This window comes from Dermacentor andersoni, chromosome 1 (genome assembly GCF_023375885.2).
Source record: "Dermacentor andersoni chromosome 1, qqDerAnde1_hic_scaffold, whole genome shotgun sequence".
Lineage (NCBI taxonomy): Eukaryota > Metazoa > Arthropoda > Arachnida > Ixodida > Ixodidae > Dermacentor > Dermacentor andersoni.
In genome coordinates, this window is record NC_092814.1 from 53,218,250 (window position 1) to 53,239,118 (window position 20,869).

The following is a 20,869-nucleotide window of genomic DNA, read 5'->3' on the forward strand; positions in this document are numbered from 1 at the left end:
TTTGAGGGCACTATTTTGCAACTTGTTTCTCTCGTAGTCGGAAGTCATGGCTCAAGTTCGAGAAACTCAAGGTCACAAGTTTCCAGATTACGTCATATGACTACGTTGTACAGATGACTTTTCCTAGAGCCTCAATTACGAATTATTGGTATGTCCTGGAGCCCCGTAGAATATTCAGAGCCGGTAGTCATTAAGAAAAACAACCTTACGCCAATATTGTTCGTTAGAGAAAATGCCAACCAATCCTAATGCAGAGCATAATAACGAAGGCGGCCAGTTAGTAGAAAAGAGCACTTCCGAGCGAAAAAATTTACTAATTCGATCCCGCTTTTGTTCGCCTTAGTCATCGTAAGGGCCTATTCACACTGCGGTGCGTGCTTCAAACAGCAGGTCAGCGCTTTCGCAACAGTTCGTCGTCTGCATATTGCTAAACATCCTGTCACACCGAACAGCAGTGTTGACAAAAATATTGCAAGTGACAACGAGCCACAGTGTTTGCCAACACGTGCGGCCGTGTTTTTCACGTACACAGATTCCATTGCGCACCCTGCGATATATGATGCTTCAGCAGGATTTCTTCTTGTATGCTTTTTTTTTCCTAAGGAGACGGGAAGACGACACTCTTGTGCCGCGTGCCATAGTGTCGTTTTTTTTTTCATCTGTTCTGTTACTCACGGCTCATACTGTGAAATTCCAAACGCCAATCGCTTCGCAATCGACGACAGCAAGCTGTGGAAATGATGTGAGCATTAGCGAGTGTCCTAAAAAATACCAACTTTTTGGTATCGTGTAGAATATCAATGACAGCCCTTTTAGTCACGGTGTACACACTTGTATACTCAACTTGCTGCAGTTCTGTCCAGGGGAGGGGGGGGGGGGGGGGGCAAGTAAAAAAATAAGCCACAGACATTGAGCTTCAGGTAAACTGAAATGTGATAGGGCCGCTGAGAGTATGTTACTTGTGTGTTTCCGGACAATGTTGGCTAAATTTTTGCCGAATGGGCAGATTCGAAGACCTGTTGAGAAAGCATTTTCACTCAAATGCAACAACCTTCACTCAAACTAGCTCAGAGGTTACCTAATGAGATGATTTATGCTTTACACATATCTCTCCAGTTGACGCGCCTGAGCTTTAGTGACTTAGTGACGTCCGTGTACGAAAATTACTAGAACAGCATCATTCTCGCTTGTAATGAGGCCGCAAATATAGCATTAAATTCAACCTGGCAAATAAACTTACACGGCCTCTTCCGTCCGTGTTTAGTTTTTTTTTTTCTTGTTTTGCACCAAGTTTTAGTTACATGTTCTATTTGAATTCCAATCAACTCGCCCAGTATCTGTTTTGCTTAATCATTAGTGAAGATATCGCGCAAAGTATGTAATTATGGGTGTTCGCGGTGACATGCAGCTAACTATCGTGACTTCCTTGCAGCCGACAACCGACGCAAGCAACGGCGCAAGGACGCTCAGCTGCTGCAGGACTTCAGCGACTTCCTCAAGATTGGTAGCGGCCAGCAAGGCAAGAATGTGGTCTCGGCCCAGCTGGCCTTCGCCACCTTCCAGTTCCTGAGCACGGCTGTGCGCGCCTTCACAGCCGAGTACGTGACGCCCGCCGTGCTGCGCCGACTCATGGCGCAGAACCTCTTCTTCACGATCAAGCCTTCTTCTGGAAAGAACATATTCGATGCGGGCAAGCCGTGTGACTTCTTCACCGTCGTCCTCGAGGGACGCGTGCGTGTCACGGTCGGCAGGGAGAGCCTGGTGTTCGAGGCGGGGCCCTTCTCTTACTTTGGGCTGCCCGCGCTCACCGTCGAGAAGGGCGCTTTCGTGCCGGACTACACCGTCGCGCCACTCTCGTACGTGGTCTACATGAAGGTCAGCCACAGCGTGTACGTGGCCGCCCTGCGCGCGTCACGCCTGGGAAAGACGGATGACCCGAACGACGTGGCCATGCAAGAGTCCAACATCCCAACCGAGGACCACAAGCAGACGACAGCCAACTCGACAGACGTCAAGCCAACGACGCCGGCGGTCGCGTGGTCCGAGCCGGCCAACGCATGAGCCGCGCCCCTTTATTAAATTTCTGCTTTCAGCGCTGCTCTTTGTGCTCCGGGGAGTCATCCTCGTTGGCGTAGCTCCTGTAGCGGACGTCCGAAGAGCCGCTTCGCAGCAGCAACGACTGATTCTCCTGGCGGCCCGGAGGGTTCTTTAGCAGGAACATCACCGGCGAGTACGCGAAGCACACTGTGGCCGTGAGGTAGAGCAGCCTGCAAGGGAGAGGGTGGCAGGAATAAGGCTCACCCTCGGCTCGGCAAAATGCGTGACGCAACAGTGCTCAACTTACGCTTGAAATCCCAAGGTTTTGACGACGCTGCTGCTGATGATAGGCCCTGCAAAGCAAGAGGAGCAAGAACTGAGAGCCACGCCCGGGAGCCTCCACAATAATGCGCCGCTCTTCGTGTACGATACTGTCGGCGATTGTCATGTTCATCGCCACAGAGCAGTTGAGTTTCTCTTGAGAAGACTTCAGAGCTTTCGCACACGTCAAAGGCAGAACCACTTGTGCTCTGTAAACTACATTGCCCTGAGTCTGCAGCACGGATCACACAAAGGGAACCCTACGTCGTTATAACCCAGGACATCAAGGATAATCATTTCGTTTCAAAGAAGCGTGTTCAGCAGAAAACGCCATTGCAGATAGCTATAGCTGTACAAAGCAGAGCTGCTAGGCGTTGTCACATTTGAAAGTATTCGAGAGATAAGTTTGAGCTCTGTGAGCTCTAAAGTGCAGTAACAAGTTTTATTGTTCAACAGCAAGGAACTTTTGCTTAGCGGTCACCATGGCACAGTTCTTGAAACGTCTAGTTGGAGCCGCGTAACGCGTTGGATGCCCCACGCCGCAGCTCCTCAGACTGAATTAAAGAAACGTCATTGTTCCACCTATGACATCCGCTGTTATGCCATAACACAATCGATAAAATTATCCCACTATGAGCCCATGGGAATACTCTGATGCTTGCAAAAATTATCTGCAAGAAGTTGGGCTGCGCTAACAGCGCCGCCATGACTAAATATGCCCAGTAAGGGACGTCAACGCGCACTTGGGCTAACACGAAAGCGTGAGCGTGAAACATTTTCGTGCAATAGCTCCACTGCACTATGCTTACAATGGCACTGCAAGGATACTAACTTGCTCCTTATACCTTTGCGCCTCCGGGTTGCGCCTAATTGTTCCCAAGTAGAGAAAAAAATGAAGCTGGAAGGCAGGTTTATTTTCGCCTGGTGCGTCATCTACAGATGTTTGGATCACACCGTTTCTCCGTTCTGAATTTTCCTTTCCGACGTTTCATCCTTTCTTCGATTTCTATGTTGCCATTTATCTGGCAGCTTTATGGATGCGGATATCTGCCAATTTTGTATGATGCGCGATAAAATTAAAGCGAAATTTTGTCACAGCACGTCCACTGTCGTGTTAAAGGCGACAGTACATTCCCTGTTTCTTGCAAAAGAAATCGCTTACAACTTCGACGGTGAGTAGCAAAAGAACCTTTATTGTATGTTCGCTCTACGATTTAGCGCCGGCAGCTTTTTGACTGCTCTGACCATCTATGACTGTCCCGTCCAGGAGCCACCGCAACGTACATACATGGTTAATGCACACAACGTTAAAGAAATACAACGTATAGTCTGTTTAAAAAAAAAAAAAAAAACTTCCCCGCAGACTTTTCTATGAAGTCGCAAAACACCAACGACTATTTGGTTCTCTTAACTACTGCAAGCAGCAGCTATGAGGCCTCTATTCCTCAATACGTTTAGAGACCCGTTTGAACTTGAAAAGATCACCCCGTCCGACCCGGTACTCCTGGAAAACGTTGAAACGCAGTAAACGCAGTGCGACGTCAAAAATTCCTGGAAACTCCAGAATTGCAACGCCAAGAGGCTCCGCGTAGACTGAATAATTGCGCTGTCTGATCTCAAGGCTGTCTACGCCTTTCATGTTCTAATTTTAGTTTGGTGGAATGAATTCGAGTTTTCCTGTTCATTACAGTGTTAGCGCAGCGTGTTTCGTTTGTCTGGTAGTACGTGGTAATATTGCCCTGCACCAAAAGCATGCGCTTCCAGGTTCTGAGACGCCGCTCTGTTGCAACAGCGGAATATCGCAATTTTGGAGACCATGCAAAAGCCGATGCACACATTGTCACATTGATGTAAGTTGTGCAGCGCCTAAGGGTGATGACAGAGCTATATTAAAGTGTGGACGGCTCATCGGCTTACTAGTGGTAATGAGGCTTAGGAAACTGGAAATGTCGACAGGGCCAGCTACAGAGGAATGTGCCTCCGCATGATTACACCCTGCAAAAGATGCCCGATTCTTGTTTATACAGAAGATGGCCGATTCAGGTTCTTGTCCGAATCTGACAAGAAATGTGCAGTTCCTATAAGAGTGAAGAAGATAAGCAAGATGTTTTATGCCGTAGACGTGAACGTTATCGCGATCGTCAAGCAGTGATAAGTGAAAAAAACTGCGTTCTAGAAATCATTGCGGATAATTATCAAAGTCGGCAATAGCTTTCCTGAATTTTATTTATTTATTTGAATTACCCTCAAGGCCAAGGGGCATTGCATAGGGGAGTAGTATGAACAGTTTAAAAAGGTTACAAGAATGCAGTATGTTACAATTACAAATACAGTGTGTTACAAATCTGCTGCATTGCCGTGGTATTAAACAGTTGAAGAAGAAAGTGCCATGGCAATGCTGCTGAATTCCAAAAAAAAAAGATATCGCTGATTTTGACAACCATAGGCAGTGATTTCTACCGGTGTTTCTTTTTTTTCATCCTTTCGATGTTACGCGCATTTGGTTTCCACTGCTCGGAAGGAGCAGTCGTCCACTGCTAGGTAGTGCTCCGCCGAGGTGGCCCTTACTGAGTTCACCTCTCGTGGTGCATTTTTATGTGTGCCCATTTGTTCACGAATCCGCAAATCACGCCAACAGCACGTGAAGCACCACGCGAAAGCCTGTCGAGCGAAGCGATATGCAGCGCCCGTACACCAGCGTTGCAGGCACGGCGTCTCGATCAACACATAAACACTGTGCATGGTATCGTGCGCGAAATAAGCCTGTCAATTTGTCAATGCCCAATACTAGTATCTGTTTTCTTGTACTCAGGGGGCGTTCTGTGGTGCTTAGAACGGTCTTCTTAAAAACGTATGATCGGCTATCTTGGATGTCTTTATTGTACGTTACGTAGTGGGGAGGGGGGGCCTGGCGTGCCGGGCCTGAGTCAAAGCGAGCGCGATACACGAACGAACACGACCGGCCCATTTCTCAGTTCGTCATTGATGTTAGCAACAAAGTTAAGCGATAAGCTTAGTGCGCATTCGCTCCACGCGCGGCGCACATGACCGAAATGCTCTCATTTGGCTGGTGGCATAATGACCCTTGCCAAGACACGAAACACTTAACACTCCTGCCAAGGGTCCTATAACGTAAAACTATTCCAATAGGTTTTTATACCACTCTCCTAAAATCAAATTTACGTAACCACCGACGCAAACATCGGGCGGTGACCCGCAGTGTTGCCTGAACAGCCCAATCAAACGCTCTCCTCGTTTATAGGAGCTCTCTTTTGTTTGCTTCAAAACGATTAGCATTGCCTACCTCGAGCGGTATTATCTAATTGGCTGACAATTGGCGAGGAGCACGCTCAAGGGGAGAGGGTTTCGATGGGGTGGAGCCAGAGCACTGAAAATAATCGGATGAAGAGGGAGGTGCCGGCGTCTGCGATTAGATGCTTTCCCTTACTTGGCTTGAGGTGGCTGGTCGAAAATCGCGGCAGCGTGCAACGGACAGTTCATAAATGCCGCTAAAAGGGATCCTCAGCAAAGAATAGTTGGCAAAGCGACGTCGTATACGTGCCGAAAGGGCTCGATAACATTATATGGCCCCGCAAAAAGTTTTGTTATACGCAAACGAACACATGTTCTCCGACATGTGCGAGTAGCCAGTGCCTGAGCGATCGGCGGCAGCCATCTTCTATTCCTTTCCGAACGGGACAGTCTCCGGCTATTAAAAAAAAAATCCACTTTTCTTCGGCATATTAATGCATCTATAACGCGTACACGTCACTTTGACCCAGTGAGTTCTGGCGGTTTTGTGACGTCGAGTGACAGGCAGGTGAAGTGGGTGCAGCCTGAAACCTTTTGACCAATAGCAGAGGGTTAATGGCGAAAAGGCATCGAATCGGAAATAATTATTTTTCTTTTGTCCGGTCGAATCATGCATAATCAGCGCGTTGACGTCATGTCAGATTCGGAGCTATCGCGTTTTTCGTGACGTCGCGCGACAGACAGGCGAAGTGGGGGTGGTCCAAGAAAGCTTTTTTTTTTATTTCCTATTTCCGAGAGAAATTACGGTGAATTCTTTTTCTCTAAGACCGCAGCGACATCCGTGATGCACCGCAAAGGCGCAAGACCCCTAGAAGCTGATGTCATTATCCATACCTGAGGCCTTGTGGCATAACCCATTTAATTTATAAGCATTCTGAAAACCCAATATAAGAAACACTTTCCGAATACGGCCACACTGAAATTAATTCTATAGTGATACAATAACAACTAAATTAATGGCCAAGCCTTCGCTTGGGACGATGAGAAAAATGACAAAGTGCTCCCCCCCCCCCCCCTACCCTCCACAAGAAGGAAGACACGACAAGCCGGCCTTTCGCTCGTTGAAGCGCACAGCCAAAGAAATAACTGTATTAAATATAAATTCCAGGAGTATCTCAAACAAACTCGAAGCTCTCGAAAATATCTTGCTTGACTATGAACCTGATACTGTGGCAATTACTGAAACGTGACTCAAACCGGATGTCTACGATCACTAAATCGTGCCACCAAAGTACTCCGCTATCCGCAAGGATTTTCTGGCACCAGGGTGTAGTGTTGATCTGCTGATATGAAATTGTGTTTCTTTCATCGTTTTGCCACATGATGTAGAAGCAGAGACTGTGCTTTGCAAACTTGCATGTGATTCAGGGTCTGTGTTCATCGGTTGTGTTTATCGGAGCCCGTCAACGGGCCATGAAAGCATATCCGCCATTCAAGAGTTGATACAACAGCACGTGCGAAATTTGAGAATATCGCTAATGGGTGATTTCAACCTTGCTGACATAGAGTGGAATACCATGTATCACTCATCATCAGCTTAAAGTTCTCTATAAGATATCATGCTATAGCGTTTGACCTTCAACGAATAGTGACTGAACCTACACGTACACAGTAAAGAACATTATGGACCTTAGTCTTCTCAGTCAACTCGTCCCGATAAGTGCTATCAAATCAGATATTATTCAAGACATCTCAGACAACGATATACCAATATTGAGGTCGCCAAGACTTGCGAGACAGCTGTTAAACCTCGACGGTTTATTTAGCAGGTCGCGCGCTGAAGAAGATGACGCTGGCCATGATGATGAATACATACAGATGAAAAAGATGAAGGAGTAATGTAATGCTCACAATATGTACTTTGCCATTTGGATGCACAATGACGAATCACAGCGAAGTACCTGTAATAATCAACTTTTACAGGGCAGGTGACAGCAGTGTGCTAACGCCCTTAGGCCACGAGTTTCATAGCTTTTCATAGCTAGCGCCTGACGCATCCTATGATACAGACACTCTTTGAATTAGGTTCAAATCTACTGTATTTTTATTGTATTGATAACTATATTCCGAAAAAAATATAAACAGCAAAGTTCAAACCCATGGCTCACGCGAAAGGTTATTCACTCGAAGCGCCGAGTTAATCGGCTTTGTAAAACGGCAAAGAATAATCTAAGCTAGTTGATAACGTAAAAAGTCCTATACGATACGCAGACTTGAGAAATAAAACCAAGGCGGCAAAAGATTATTATTATTATAACGTAACTCTTCCGAATTTCTTTACAAATAATCCCCATAGGTTTTGGAAGCACTTCAGTAGAAACGTAGTAGAGCCACAAGTATCTGCAGAAGAAAACCAAATGAAGGCTGATTCATTGAACGATTTTTTTCAGTCAGTATTTGCCGTAGAAAATGAGAGTATGCCCTCGGTTGATGCATGCATTACTGTTAGCATCGATGACCTAAACATTACAGATGCCGGTATCTTGAGCCTGCTGTCGAACGTTGGTTCTTAAAAATACCTAGTGGCCCTGATGGCATTCCAAACGACTTTCTTAAAAGGTACGCAGGATGGTGCAGCAGATATCTCGGCCTAGTTTTCAGGAAACCTTTCCAATTAGCTAAATTACCGTGAGACTGGACAATAGCCAAAATGTTACCAATACATATGTACGGAGATAAAGGTATGGTATCAAATTATACGCCTGTAACTCTGATATAAACTCCTAGTACATGTTATATTTAGACACATAACAGTTTTCCTTGAACGCGTAAACTTTTTTCTTCTAACCAGGATGCCTTCCGAAATGTCTTATCAGTTATGTTGCACAATTCACAAGTAGTACATGACCCTGCGCTTGGCCTGAATAACCGCAGCCAAACAGATGTGGTTCTACTAGATCTATCGAAAGCATTTGATAGTTTAAATCACAACAAGTTAATTGCGAAAGTAGAAGACGTTTTGGGGACGTTTTAGGGCCCATCACCTGTTGGATTAAATATTTTTTCTTAAAGCGGAAACAATTTACATTCTTCAAACATGCGACATCAAAACTTTTTTTGCATCATCAGGAATACCACAAGGATAAGTCCATGGGCCGTTATTATTCCTAATCTTTATTAATGACATTGTAGCGAACATCGATTCTAAAATGAAGCTTTTTGCCGACGATTGTGTTATTTACCGGGAAACTAACAATGATGCAGACCATCTTTCTTTGAGTGCATCCCTTAACACAATATTTGAATGGTGTGAGCAGCGGCAGATGTCACTTAACGTAAATAAGTCCGCCGTAATCACCATTACCAGAAAAAAAGAGCCCTCACACTTTGCTTACGCTTACGCAATCAATAGCACAGCCCTAGCTAAAGTAAATGAGCATAAATATCTAGGTGTCACGCTTTCTGCTGACCTTAAATGGAACTCGCACATTGGAGATATTACCACAGCAGCAGTACGTCAATTATTTTTCGTTTAAAGCATACCTAAAGCTAGCGCCTGCTCCCTTTAAGTTGCTCGCCTACAAGACATTCACAAGAGCGATCCTGGAATATGTAAATGTGGTTTGGTTCCCACACATAGTGACTACCTTAGCAAAACTGGAAGAGGTGCAAAGGAAAGTCATAAGATTTTTTCATAATAAATACAAGCGCGCTGACTCACCCACTCATTTTCCAGCTGCATCTAGTCTAAAAACGCAAGCAGATAGAGCGAAAGAAGCACGCCTTAGGTTTTGGTCCAGCTTCATAGCAAATTTAATATAGGCGCGTCGAAATACATATTGTTTTCTAAATCTCGAACTACACGTTAAAACCATCCAAATAAACTAACTTAATATTCCTACAACAATATAACCTTTAAACACCTTTCTTTTTTCCACTAGCTATACAAGAATGGAATCAACTGCCCCCATCTATCACAAACACCAATTTATTTTCAAAATTCACTAGCACAATTGAAGGTACTAAAGAATTAGAGTTGTTCTAACCACATGCTGTCCCCCCCTTCCCCCAGAATCATTGTTGGTTGTCTCCTCGGGGAAGTGTTATTGTTTTTTTTTCTTTTTTAGACTGTTCTTTCCCCCATTTCTCCCGGTTTCGAAAACTTTATGCAATGTGATATCGCTGTGTTTAACATCTGAATGCACTTGAATCTCTGCCAAATACACTATAGTGTACTATACACAAATGTAGGAAAAATACATTGTCCATATTTATGTAACCACCCTTTATGTTTTTATTACTGCAATTCCTTCCTCTTTTTTCTACATTCATTATACTTGTATTAATTGCGTATTTGCCTATTTGTAGCCCTTTACTATTTTAGTACTATTGACTTTTTGTATTGCACTCCTGCTATGGTCTTGGTTTAGAGCAGCAGTATTCAAAATAAATAAACAAAATAAAAGCCTTATGACAGAACCGGCAAAGGCTTAAAGCCCATGAGAGTGATTTTGTGCGCGATGGCGACGAGCGACGGCTTCGAGCGACAAAACGGGCCGTCACTTGAACAGATCGCTCGCACTTGTCGCTCGATTGCTCGGTTCTAGAAACCTAGAACTCGTCGCTCGTCGCCCGGAAGTGCTATGAGCGATTAGCCAATAGCGCGAAGCCGGAAATGTATGTACAGTCAACCGCAAAAGTTTACGGGACGCAGGATCTGGCAAGAAGCTGAATTGGCGCGAAGAATAGTCACGCAGCCTCGGATTAAATGTTCCAGCATGTAGTAGCCTTCTCCACCTACATAGTGATTCATTAAATACGAAGTGCCATGGCTTAACAGTGCAGGAATTCACATTTGAAGGGGAAACCGCATCCCGTAAACTTTTGCTGTTGACTGCACGTCACTCAAGTACTACCCATTGTCGCACGGAAGGAGCAAACGATTGAACTTTTATACGTGCAAGGATAAGAACCTGCTGCAAGACCCTCAGAAATATTTTATTCTGCTTTTTACGGAAGAATACATCAACTTAAATTAATAAAGCACGCGTCACGCTAATTTCGGCACGTATACTGCTATCCTCATACCGACAACACCGGGGAAACGTCGCTCAAAATCGTCGCTCGCATGGCGTACGACTTGTAGGCGACGAGCGAACGCGACAGCCATCTCCATCGCATCACTTGTCGCTTTCGCGCGCAATATCGCTTGCACGGGGTTCATATACTCAAGCGCCTTCATCGCACCGAAAGTTCAAAGGCTCATGCACCGCAGAGTACCAGGTGGCACTCAACGATGTTTCAGCATACATGAACACGTGCAAGCACTTACGTAAACACACGCACGCATACGCGCTAAGAGGGAGACATTCAAATATGCACGTACGTAGACGTAGATTACCGGCCGTCTCAGGCCCCATGTTCATGGTACACTCTACATTTTCAGTGCGCAACGATTACCGTATTTATTTTTGTTTTACAGCGGAGCTACATATGTATCTCCTCCCATAGATTTTTCGCTGTCCGTGCCTCAGAACTCAAAGCCTCAAAGCGAACCAGTAAGGCATGTGCTAACACCTGGCGTAGCAAGAGGAAAGCTAATAAGCCACACAATGCCATAGAATTTCATACAATAATTACTAAAGGGCGCTAATGTCTACGGGAGCTGCAATCGGGGCGGTTCAGCCAGTAAAGGAATTATTGGAAGTACATGGATTTCCCTGAACTTCGTCCTTCTGGCTTCAAACGGCTTCGCGACTTTGTAAGCTCGTCATTTTCAACTAAGTACTCTGTAATAAATAAATGAATAAATAAATAAATAAACGTTATTAAAGCTGTCCGACGGCACGATTCCAGCACAGGACATCCAGTACAGAAGCCCGACATTGAAACCATTACGCCACGAACGCGTGAATCGCCAAGTGGCATAGGATGCTCTTACGAATTTCACGCGGCAAAGTCGGCGCGTTGAGATGCTTCGCGCATTGCGATTCGGCCACCCCAACCGGCTGAACCACTGCAATTAGCAATCGTGTGTATTCGCTGAGAACGTGTCTGCGGTTACGAGTATGCCCATCAGTGTATATCATAGCGACCACAAAACCACCGTGACCGGCGTTACTAAGTGACAACGAGAGATGCATTGGAGTATTTACCACACGTTTTCTTACCACGACATTTGCGGTTCCACTGGTCAACCACCTGTGCAGGGCGGGATGGCTCTGAATTTTTTATGCCGGACGGGAAGTCTATACGTTCCGAAAGGTTGCGTCTGCATGATCGTTTTACACCCTGTTACTAAGCGTGATGGTCTGCGCTTCGCTGTCACACTTTCTAAGCACAGTCAACGCTTTATTTCACGCTTGGAGCACGTGACAAGCCTTAGTTCTTACGCGCACGTTTAATAAATTCTTCATAACAAAGTCTGGACAATGCCAATATCCATTGCTGTAAAGCAAGGAGTGATCTCAACGTGTTTGTGGTGCGCATACTGAGGTGCGAGAAACGCGGATGAAGCTTCCGTGCCTTGGCGTCGATAAAACTCGGCAGCAGCGTTAGTGCAGACATTGCGCGGTGTCGACGTTGAGTCCAGCGCGCTCGTCTCGTACACATGTTACCGGCAGCAAAATGAACCCGCACGATTACAACACGCATCAACAAAAATAATCTAAATAATGAAAACTCCCTGCGGTTTTGGCACACAGCCTGAACGAGAGAAATTTCTTTCGATCCACTGTCAGAGAAAAACCTTTCCTTTTTTTTTCGAGCTCTCCAGCACTGTGGCACGAACGCTCGAGGCACAGCAAAGCTGATTCGAGGTGGCAAAGTGCGGTCGCAGTTCAGTAGCAGCAAACGCATACTTCATCGTCGGCGACCCAAGAGAAACAAGAGTGTCAGGTAAAGTTATCAAAGTGCTCACCTCCACACGCGAGAGTACTAATTTTATCTCCCGTATGCAGGACCTGAGTGTCTAACAGACAATGCTGCCAACCTAAAGAAACAACAGCCAGTAGCATGCACTGTCGCGAAAAAATACGCCTCATGAAATGATGGCAAGGAATAAATTCCTGCCAAGCAGACGCGGTAATGTTGGGTTGTTGGTGGAGAAAAAAAAATAGAATAGCAAAGCAATAGGCCACCATAACTTGCGTATCCACAACTATCAGTGCGTGGAAGTTGTTGCGTTGAGGCCACGACAACAGCGATTCGCACGAGCTGACACTTGCGAGTGAGTGAACGTTTCGCGGCCGCGCGCGTATTTGTTTAAGTTTTATTAATTTAATTTGTAATGCAGAAGGCTAAGCCCGCGATTCAACTGAAACGTAGGCAAGCAGGTTTAACTGGCGAACCAGTTGTCATCGATACCCACTCGCGCACGGGCCTTCAGCCGCATTTGCTGCAGGCGCGAATATCGAACCTTTTCCGTCCTTCTGGCCTTCTTAATCCTGCAAATAAGTAATCTGGCGCGAAATATTTAAATACGCTAAAATCTCAGGGACAAGAGCCCCCTACCGAATTAAGACCCGTGGCCTATTGGAGTAGTAGAACGGAGAGCGAAAGAAGGGAAGGGAAAGATGGAGGGGAGAGATTAACCGATTTGCGGGTCGGTGCCGCGGAACGTGGATAATTGGAGATCCCTGGAAGAAGGCGTTTGTCCCGCAGTAGACTTGATTAGGTTAATGACGAAGGGGACGACGACAATTATGATCATTATGAAGACAGCGGTGACTTGAGAGTCATCGAAGTACACTCCCTCTAGTTTTTTTTTTTTTTTTACTGAAATAAAAGCAACACAAGGAGACTTGCAGCTGCTCAGCTATTTCTTTTCATTTAAGTATGCAAGAAAAAGTCTGAGTAGCAGTAATAAAAATAATAATAAAGTAACAACAACGCGAGAAGCGCTGACGGAACGGAAAGACCCGAAGTGTTAATAAACGTAAGTCCTCAGAACGATATGAGGACGCGTAATATACGATTATCAACACGAAATCAGTAGTATATGGTACACACAGAAAAAAACGCTACTGGAGAGGGCATCACGGCGTTACACTCAGTGCTGACGTTTTCTTGAAAGAGCTCAGGCAACAAGAGTGGTAGCGAATCCCACAGCCATTGGCACGTAGATTAGGGTGAAAGTCTCTCGCCGTTTTGTCTCCTGTTGTTTGTAACTATATTGACATATTATTTATTCACTAACAAGATCAACCCTGTCGCAGAAGTTACTTCTTACGCCGACAGTTGCGATTGCCGTTTATCGACTATCATTTCCCGTTTTTCAGGTGCAGTGCAGGAGGTGTGCATTAGGGCGAAAGTCTCTCGCCCTTTTGCAGCCAAAAGCGGCGGACGGAGGCAGAGCTGTAGATTCGTGCATGGTCGTGCCTTCAGCTCCGCATGTTGGCGACGTGACTATGCATGACAGCAACAAGGCTCAATTATTTCACTGCTTTTTACCTCTCTCCCTTCTCTTCCTCGTCTATGTTGCGCTTCATCTTTCCTCAAGTATAATGAACGAGCAAGACCAACAAGTATTATTGATTCCCCCAATATTACCGAGAAGTGTAGGGCAACCAAGATCGTCGCAATTGACTTCCGACATGCTACTCTCACACTACTGCAAACCTTCGATTTCGGAAAACATTTATTGTGCCACTATCATCGATTTCAGTCGGAAAGACAAACATTATCTATCGCATTGCGACGACTGGGCGATCGGCCATTGTCTGTGCAGGTGCTACGTGAAGACCGTCCACATCGCCCGTCGGCCCACAAAGCTGTGAAAGCACTGTTGTCTTTCTTGAGGGCGACTGGCCTATGTGAACGCCGTTGACTCGCTCAGGCCTTCCGCGTGCGTACGCGAGCTCACCGCGGCTTTTCTCCCACCCCCATCTCTCTCTATGTCATCTTTCTATTCCCTCTTTCCCGTCCCCCAGAGTACGGTAGTCAACCAGGCGCATTTCTGCTTAATATTCCTGCCTTCTCTCTTTCTTTTCTCCTCGGAGAAGGGCTACATGGGCGAAATTCGAAGATTGCAACGTTTCTGAGGCCAAAAGTAATAAGCACGTGACTGATACAGAAACTATACGAGGCACTTGTGGCGCGTTTGCAAGTTCTGCTACTTTCCACGGCCGTTGTTGTTGTTGTTGTTGTTGTTGTTGTTGTTGTTGTTGTTGTTGTTGTTTTCAGCTTTCATTTACTTTTCCTATGCTGCATTCTGAGTAGCTGAGTGCTTTCCAATCCAATGAAGTTGAATAACCAACAGCCTTCATACCGTAACGGGAAGAAAATGCCGTGGCTTGAACTTACAGCGTGTTGAGATGATAGCGTGTGTATGCGAACTCAGAAGCGGTTACGAATATGTCTGCGCGTGCATAACAAACCCCTTCAAAGCTAGCTTCTCTACAGTAAGAGACCTTGTAGGGAGAAGCCCGCCTCTGTGATTATTTCTTGTATCAAAGGGAATTGTTAAAATTTGGAATTTGCGGCAGTATTTCGTAGTCCGTGTGACCAGTTACCACGATAATGGTAAGCGTCGTTATAGACAAAAAATAAAGAAAGGCGTATTAACCAGCATCGAACTTGAACCCTTTCAGTTCAAAGGCTAGAGCACAACCAACGTCCTGCAGCGTCAGGACATCGGTAATGTATACATACCGACATGCGCTAAGAGTACTTAACGCTTCACAACGCAGCATGTTGTGTGCACTGCAAGCCGGACGCTGAAGGCGACTACATTGTCCGGTATCCGGAGTAATGTTTTGTCAAATGGAACGAATGAAAAGATATCCCAGATGGGGTGAAAGTAAGTGAGGCGAGTCTGAATGCTGTCGGCAGTAACTAATCTCAGGCGCATTGAAAGCAATCCAAGAGATTGTCAGAAGGGAGGCAACGACAGTCCGGCTGTTACGATTGGGTTCGGAGAGCAGGCTTGAAGGCGAAAATTAGAGACGTCTCCGAAGGGAGCAAGGAAAGATCGGAGATAGACACGGCACACAAACATATATTGAAATACCAAAAGGAGAAATTACAACTACATAATGCATTGGGCTATAGGAAAAATATAGCGAAGCGTCCTTACAATGTGTTCTTAGTGGCACAGCGCGCTCCCGGTTGCACGTCGTCCCATGAAGCTGACGTGGCTGCGTCGCTGGAAGGACTGTTCGAGGAGAAACCGCAGGCGGGCTCTCGCAAGCTATTGTGCGTCCGCTGAGCGACGGGAGCGGAAGGCGTGTCGCTTCCAAGTCTACCCTCGGGCTCGACCGGGTCCCTCCGGTGGTTGTTCACCTCCCGAACGTTGAAGCAGGCCAACGCGTCTCCGCTGCTCCTCTTCTCTGCTCAGGCTGCCTTTGCCGACGTGACTTCTAGTGCTCCCTTTACCGCTGCACGTGCAACACTGGACACCTCGTGCTTCGACGGTAAAGTGCTTGCTCGTTGCCCACGCGTAATTTGCTCCCGCTAACTCGTTGGTTACAGTCTTGGCGTTGACGCAACGTGCGAAAGCCAATCGCATCGCACCGGCGGTAGCCCGGCTACTTCGTTGTTTTTCGGTTGCACTGCAGGAGGTGCTCAATTAAGGCGAAAGTCTAGCCGCCTGTTGTTGGTAACTATATTGACATATTATTTATTCACCAGCAGGAGCAACCCTGCCGCATAAATTACTCCTTACGTCGGCAGTTGCGATTGCCGTTTGTCGACTTCCTTTTGCGCAAGTACGGAAGTTCGCATCTCTGGAATCCCATTACGTACATGTCTGTTGACGGCTAAAGCGCTCGATTTCGCAGCGGCGGGCATAGGTAGCTTTCTAATCCCACGCACACTTTTATTTTTGTGATTGCGATTTTTTTTACAGTGATGTTGTTAGCTTCTGCTTGGTCGAGATTTTTCGTGGATTCCTGCTGATCCAAAAACAGTACCGCCACTTAGCGGCCGCGGCCCTTCAGACAGACCTCGAACGGCAGCTGGAAAAGGGCTTTGTTTTTAAGTTTACGCGTAACAGAATTATGTTTTCTCGTATATTTTAATTACAATCCGAAGCTATCATATCTTCAGATTGTGCGTAAGTTGCACTTTACAAATTTTCTGACGCAATTTACTTTGAAAATTCGCTTAGTTCATTCAGGCACTTGCGCTTGGCGGACAGCCTAGAAAAATGAGGATGTCTAACGTCGGTTTTGCGTGTCTAACGTCAGCAACATCTTCGCTGTACGGTCACTTTCACAGGATGGAATGGAGGCGGATTTTTTTGTTTTGCCAGATTTTTCTTGCGGCAAAATTTTTGTAAGTTGGGGTGCTATAACGTAAAGCTATTGTAAACTTTTCTATTCCGATTCTGTAATCAGCCCTCCATGATTGGTCAAAATATTGTCGGGTCACCCCCCTTCCCTCTGCGCCTGTCTGTCACGCGACGTCACGAAAACTACGTGTGATATGTGAACACTGATTATGCATGATTAGACCGAACGAAAGAAAAATTATTATTTCTGGTTCGACGCCTTTTTCGCCATTAGTGAAAAAGGCGTCGTTTGACCAATTGCTATTGGTCAAACGTTTTCTGGCTGCGCTCACTTCGCCTGTCTGTCACTCGACGTCACAAAACTGCGAAAACTCACCGCGTCAGAGTGACGTGTGCGTGTTGCAAAGGCGCATCAATAAGCCGAACAAAACTGATTTTTTTTTTCTCAATAGCCGGAGACTGCCCCATTCCGAAAGGAATAGAAGATGGCTGTCCACTGATAGCTGTGGCACTTGCTACTCGGAACTGCCGGAGAGCATGGATTTATTTGCGTTTAATGAAAAGTTTTGCGTGGCAGTATAACGTTGTGGAGACTGTTCGGCACATATACGACATCACTATGCCAACTCTTCCTTGCTGAGGATCCGTCTTAACAACATTTTTAAACTTCCGTTGCACGCCGCCGCGATTTTCGACCAGCCACCGCAAGCTAAGTAAGGGGAAGCAGACGCAGGCACCACCCTCCTCATCCGGTTACCTATTTTCACTGTGCTGGCTCGGCCCCATCTAAACTCTCTCCATCAGCCAATCACATAAAAAAAACTGCTCAATGTAGGAAATGCTGTTCGCTTTGAACGCAAAAGAAAGTGACATCCTACAACCGAGAAGCGCGTTTGATTGTGTTTTTCTAACAGCGCTGCGGGTTACCGCCCGATGCTTGCGTCAGTGGTTACGTAAATTTGACGTCAGGAGATTGGAGTAAGAACAGATTAGAACAGTTTTACGTTATAGGGCCCTTGATTTTGTGAATTCTGCTTCTGGTGATCATATAATTGCTCCCTTCGTTTTTTAAAAAATATAGGAAGACAGGCTCTGTCGGCTTAAATGGCACTTTAACGTGCAACGACGCAGCTAAGAACGTAAAACTCAGAAGGCAATAACGTAAAGTACATATTATTTCGATATAATCGTTCCTAATGCCTTAAACCTGGAATTATATATGCGAACGGTCGTTTCTGCCACTGTTACTACACTTCTTTTGGAAGAGTCTCAGCGTTAACATATCCAAGAGCACTAAACCGCAGACATGTGCTACTCTTGCGACTCCGAGCTGTAAGCTCGGAGTGACAAGAACACGCCCCTCCTCTTAATTAGTATAGACTGCCGGAAGATGAAGCGCTGCTGACACCTTTCTTGCGCGAGCCGACAACAGCTCCATTTTTGGTTAAGCTGCCGCTCCACAAGTGGCTTATTTTTTTGTGAGCATTGTTGCTCGTGTTCGGGTCTGTGGCATATTTTTTTAGAGCGACCGCTTTGCCCCGACCAGTGGCTGCGGGGGGGTGGGTGGCTTGGAGTTATCTCCGGGGGATAATCCGGATAAGTCCGAGTGAAGCACTAAGCTCTTGCAGAAGGTGCAGTGGCGTCGTCATTTGGTAGAGCATACGTGCAACTTACCTTTGAACCCGTTAAACAAAAAATGCGGTGCTTGGCGGGTGAGAACAACGCATGGCGCTCACTCTTAAATAGATGGCGTTAAAACGTAGTGGATCATCCACGGCGTCCTCTGACACGCTATCTATGATACAGAGGCGGCCGAAAAAGAAATGCTGTCACAACTGTTCCCGCTAACTCGCCGAAGGTGCGTCATTGAGCAAGTGCGCTATGACACGTCACATATCTCAAAGCGCTCACAGCAGTTTATGACGCAACCTGAGTAGCCCCATACATGTCACCGACGGCCTATGGAAACGGCGTAATGCCAATGCTTATTTGTACAGTCTTGAACACGTTTCATTTTTGCATACTGTGCGGAGAGCCCAAAATGGGAAACGATTATTGCTGCTTGAGGTAATATGCAAAGCATTGACCCCATACCATTACACATCGCCACATGAACAATTGATTAACGTACAATGGCCATAGCCACTCATAACACAAAACAAAACAAGTCGATCACATCACCGACGATATATGTAGAAATAGTGCAGGCAGTGCGATTGCTTGTCCGTTGTTAGTTTTGGTCATTCTTAATTTTTTGCCCACTTGCAGAGTAAATACAAATCGCGAAAGTGCCACGAATTATAACGTTGTTGTAGCTCTCGAAGCAAATAACTTCCGTTTCGAAGGGTAGAAAAATAGAAGCACACTTCAACTAAAAAGCATGACTTGGAAGATTGTCACTTGGAAACGTCTAAGCTAAATGCAGCAAGTGGTATAAGTAGCACAAATATCTTTCGCAGATAACGCAACTCGCGTATACCCTGGTGTCACAGTTAACTTGGACCAAGATTTTTTTTTTTTTTTAAACCCAAGAGCTCTAGAAAAATCGTGCCGAATGCATAATAGCCGTAGTTGTGTATATGTACAGCCAGTATCTTTTTCATCAAGAAGTATTAATTAAATAATTGCTTTTAATTATCCAATTATTGGTTGAATTGCAAACATATCAATTACAAAGTTGTAGGGCACCTTGAATAATCTCCGAATCAAGCATTTATTTCGCGCTGAAGTGTGTCTGGTTGTTTTTTCCAATAAAAAACAAAAGCCCACGAAATACGCGAAATATGAAATAGATGCGCGCTTGCGCGCCGTACTGAAGCGCCTCCAAGCAACCTTTGAAAGATATACGGCTGCATTCGTTTATCGCCGCGCCGTATACAAGGCTTATCAATGCGTCGGCGGCGTGTTCTCATGATTCCGCGGCCACCACATAGCGTAAAGCCCTGCATCGAGCTGCCGCCGCTAGTAAAGCCGTGTATCCGTGGCTATTCGCTTGGAAGCGCTTGAGTAGCAGCGCGCGAGCGCGTATCTATTTCGTATTTGGGATGTTTCGCGTACTTTTGTTTTTTCTCGGAAAAACCAACGAGGGAAAGCTGAGCACGAAACAAATGCTTGATTCGGAGGTTATTTGAGGTGTCCTACAACTTCGGAATTAATATGTTCGCGATTCAAGCAATAATTGAAAAGTTCACTAATTAAAAGCAATTAATCAATTAATACTTAGTGATGAAAAAAAATGGCTGAAAGTGCGCATGAGAACGGTTACTATGCAGGCTGTACAATTTCTCTAGAGCTCCTGGCTTTTTTTTTTTTTTTAATCTTGGTCCAAGTTAACTGGGACACCCGGTGTATAAAGGAAAGCGCCACTCTCGCGGCATGTGTAAATGCACAAGTCCACTTCTTACAGCACGTGTTAAAGAGAGGCATGCATGTACGCAAAACCTGGCTCCATTTCTTCATTTTGCTAGACAGCAAAACAAAATTACTAGGCACCGAGTGGTTGAATTTTCGTAAAGCGACCAATGCTGCCAGGAAGCTTGAGAATTAAGGCGCATGCTTGAGGATGCGTGCGTGGAAAGAGCTCATATTGAGAGCGACGCGATGCGCAGCCGAATCGCGCTGCTCGCGGAAAGACTCGTCAGCCGGCGAATAACATGGCCTGGAACCTCTCTCATTTCTGCCTCTCTCATACGCGTCCCCGAAGACGCGAATAAGCGCCTTATCGCGCGAGACCCTCTCCGCGCGCGTGTTAGAGCGTCCTGCTCTCGGTGGAGTTTCCGGTGTTTTAGTCTATTTCGCCACTTTACGTTCCTATTTCGCTGTGATCTCACGCATGCACAAAACATAAAAGCAAAACAAGAAAAGCGACGCACTTTGTCGCAAGGGTTTCGAACGAAACAGTCGCTGAAGGTGCTTAAAGCACTAACGCCTTTAAACACCGACTGGCCAGAAGAAGGTTATATATAACGTGCGTGCCTGGCAAGCTAATTCAACCGGCCATGCGGGCACGTGCGTGTTGTAGAACGCGTA

At 45.9% G+C, this 20,869-nt stretch overlaps 2 protein-coding genes across 3 annotated transcripts in view; one reads left to right on the forward strand and one right to left on the reverse strand.

The window, feature by feature from the left end:
- The window catches only part of LOC126545439 (unextended protein-like), a 72,083-nt gene extending 69,983 nt beyond the window's left edge, over window positions 1-2,100 (forward strand). For both annotated transcript variants that reach the window (XM_055061484.2, XM_050193315.3), the window contains exon 4: window positions 1,433-2,100. In XM_055061484.2, coding sequence (XP_054917459.1) covers window positions 1,433-2,061 — 629 coding nt within the window. In that variant the 3' untranslated portion in view covers window positions 2,062-2,100. The remainder of the gene's footprint in view (window positions 1-1,432) is intronic.
- Vmat (Vesicular monoamine transporter) overlaps window positions 2,012-20,869 on the reverse strand; it is a 36,522-nt gene continuing 17,664 nt past the window's right edge. Inside the window, exons 6-7 of the mRNA XM_050193316.3 lie at window positions 2,345-2,390; window positions 2,012-2,267 (exon numbers count right to left, since the gene is read on the reverse strand). Of these exons, the coding sequence (XP_050049273.1) occupies window positions 2,090-2,267; window positions 2,345-2,390 (224 nt within the window). The 3' untranslated portion in view covers window positions 2,012-2,089. The remainder of the gene's footprint in view (window positions 2,268-2,344; window positions 2,391-20,869) is intronic.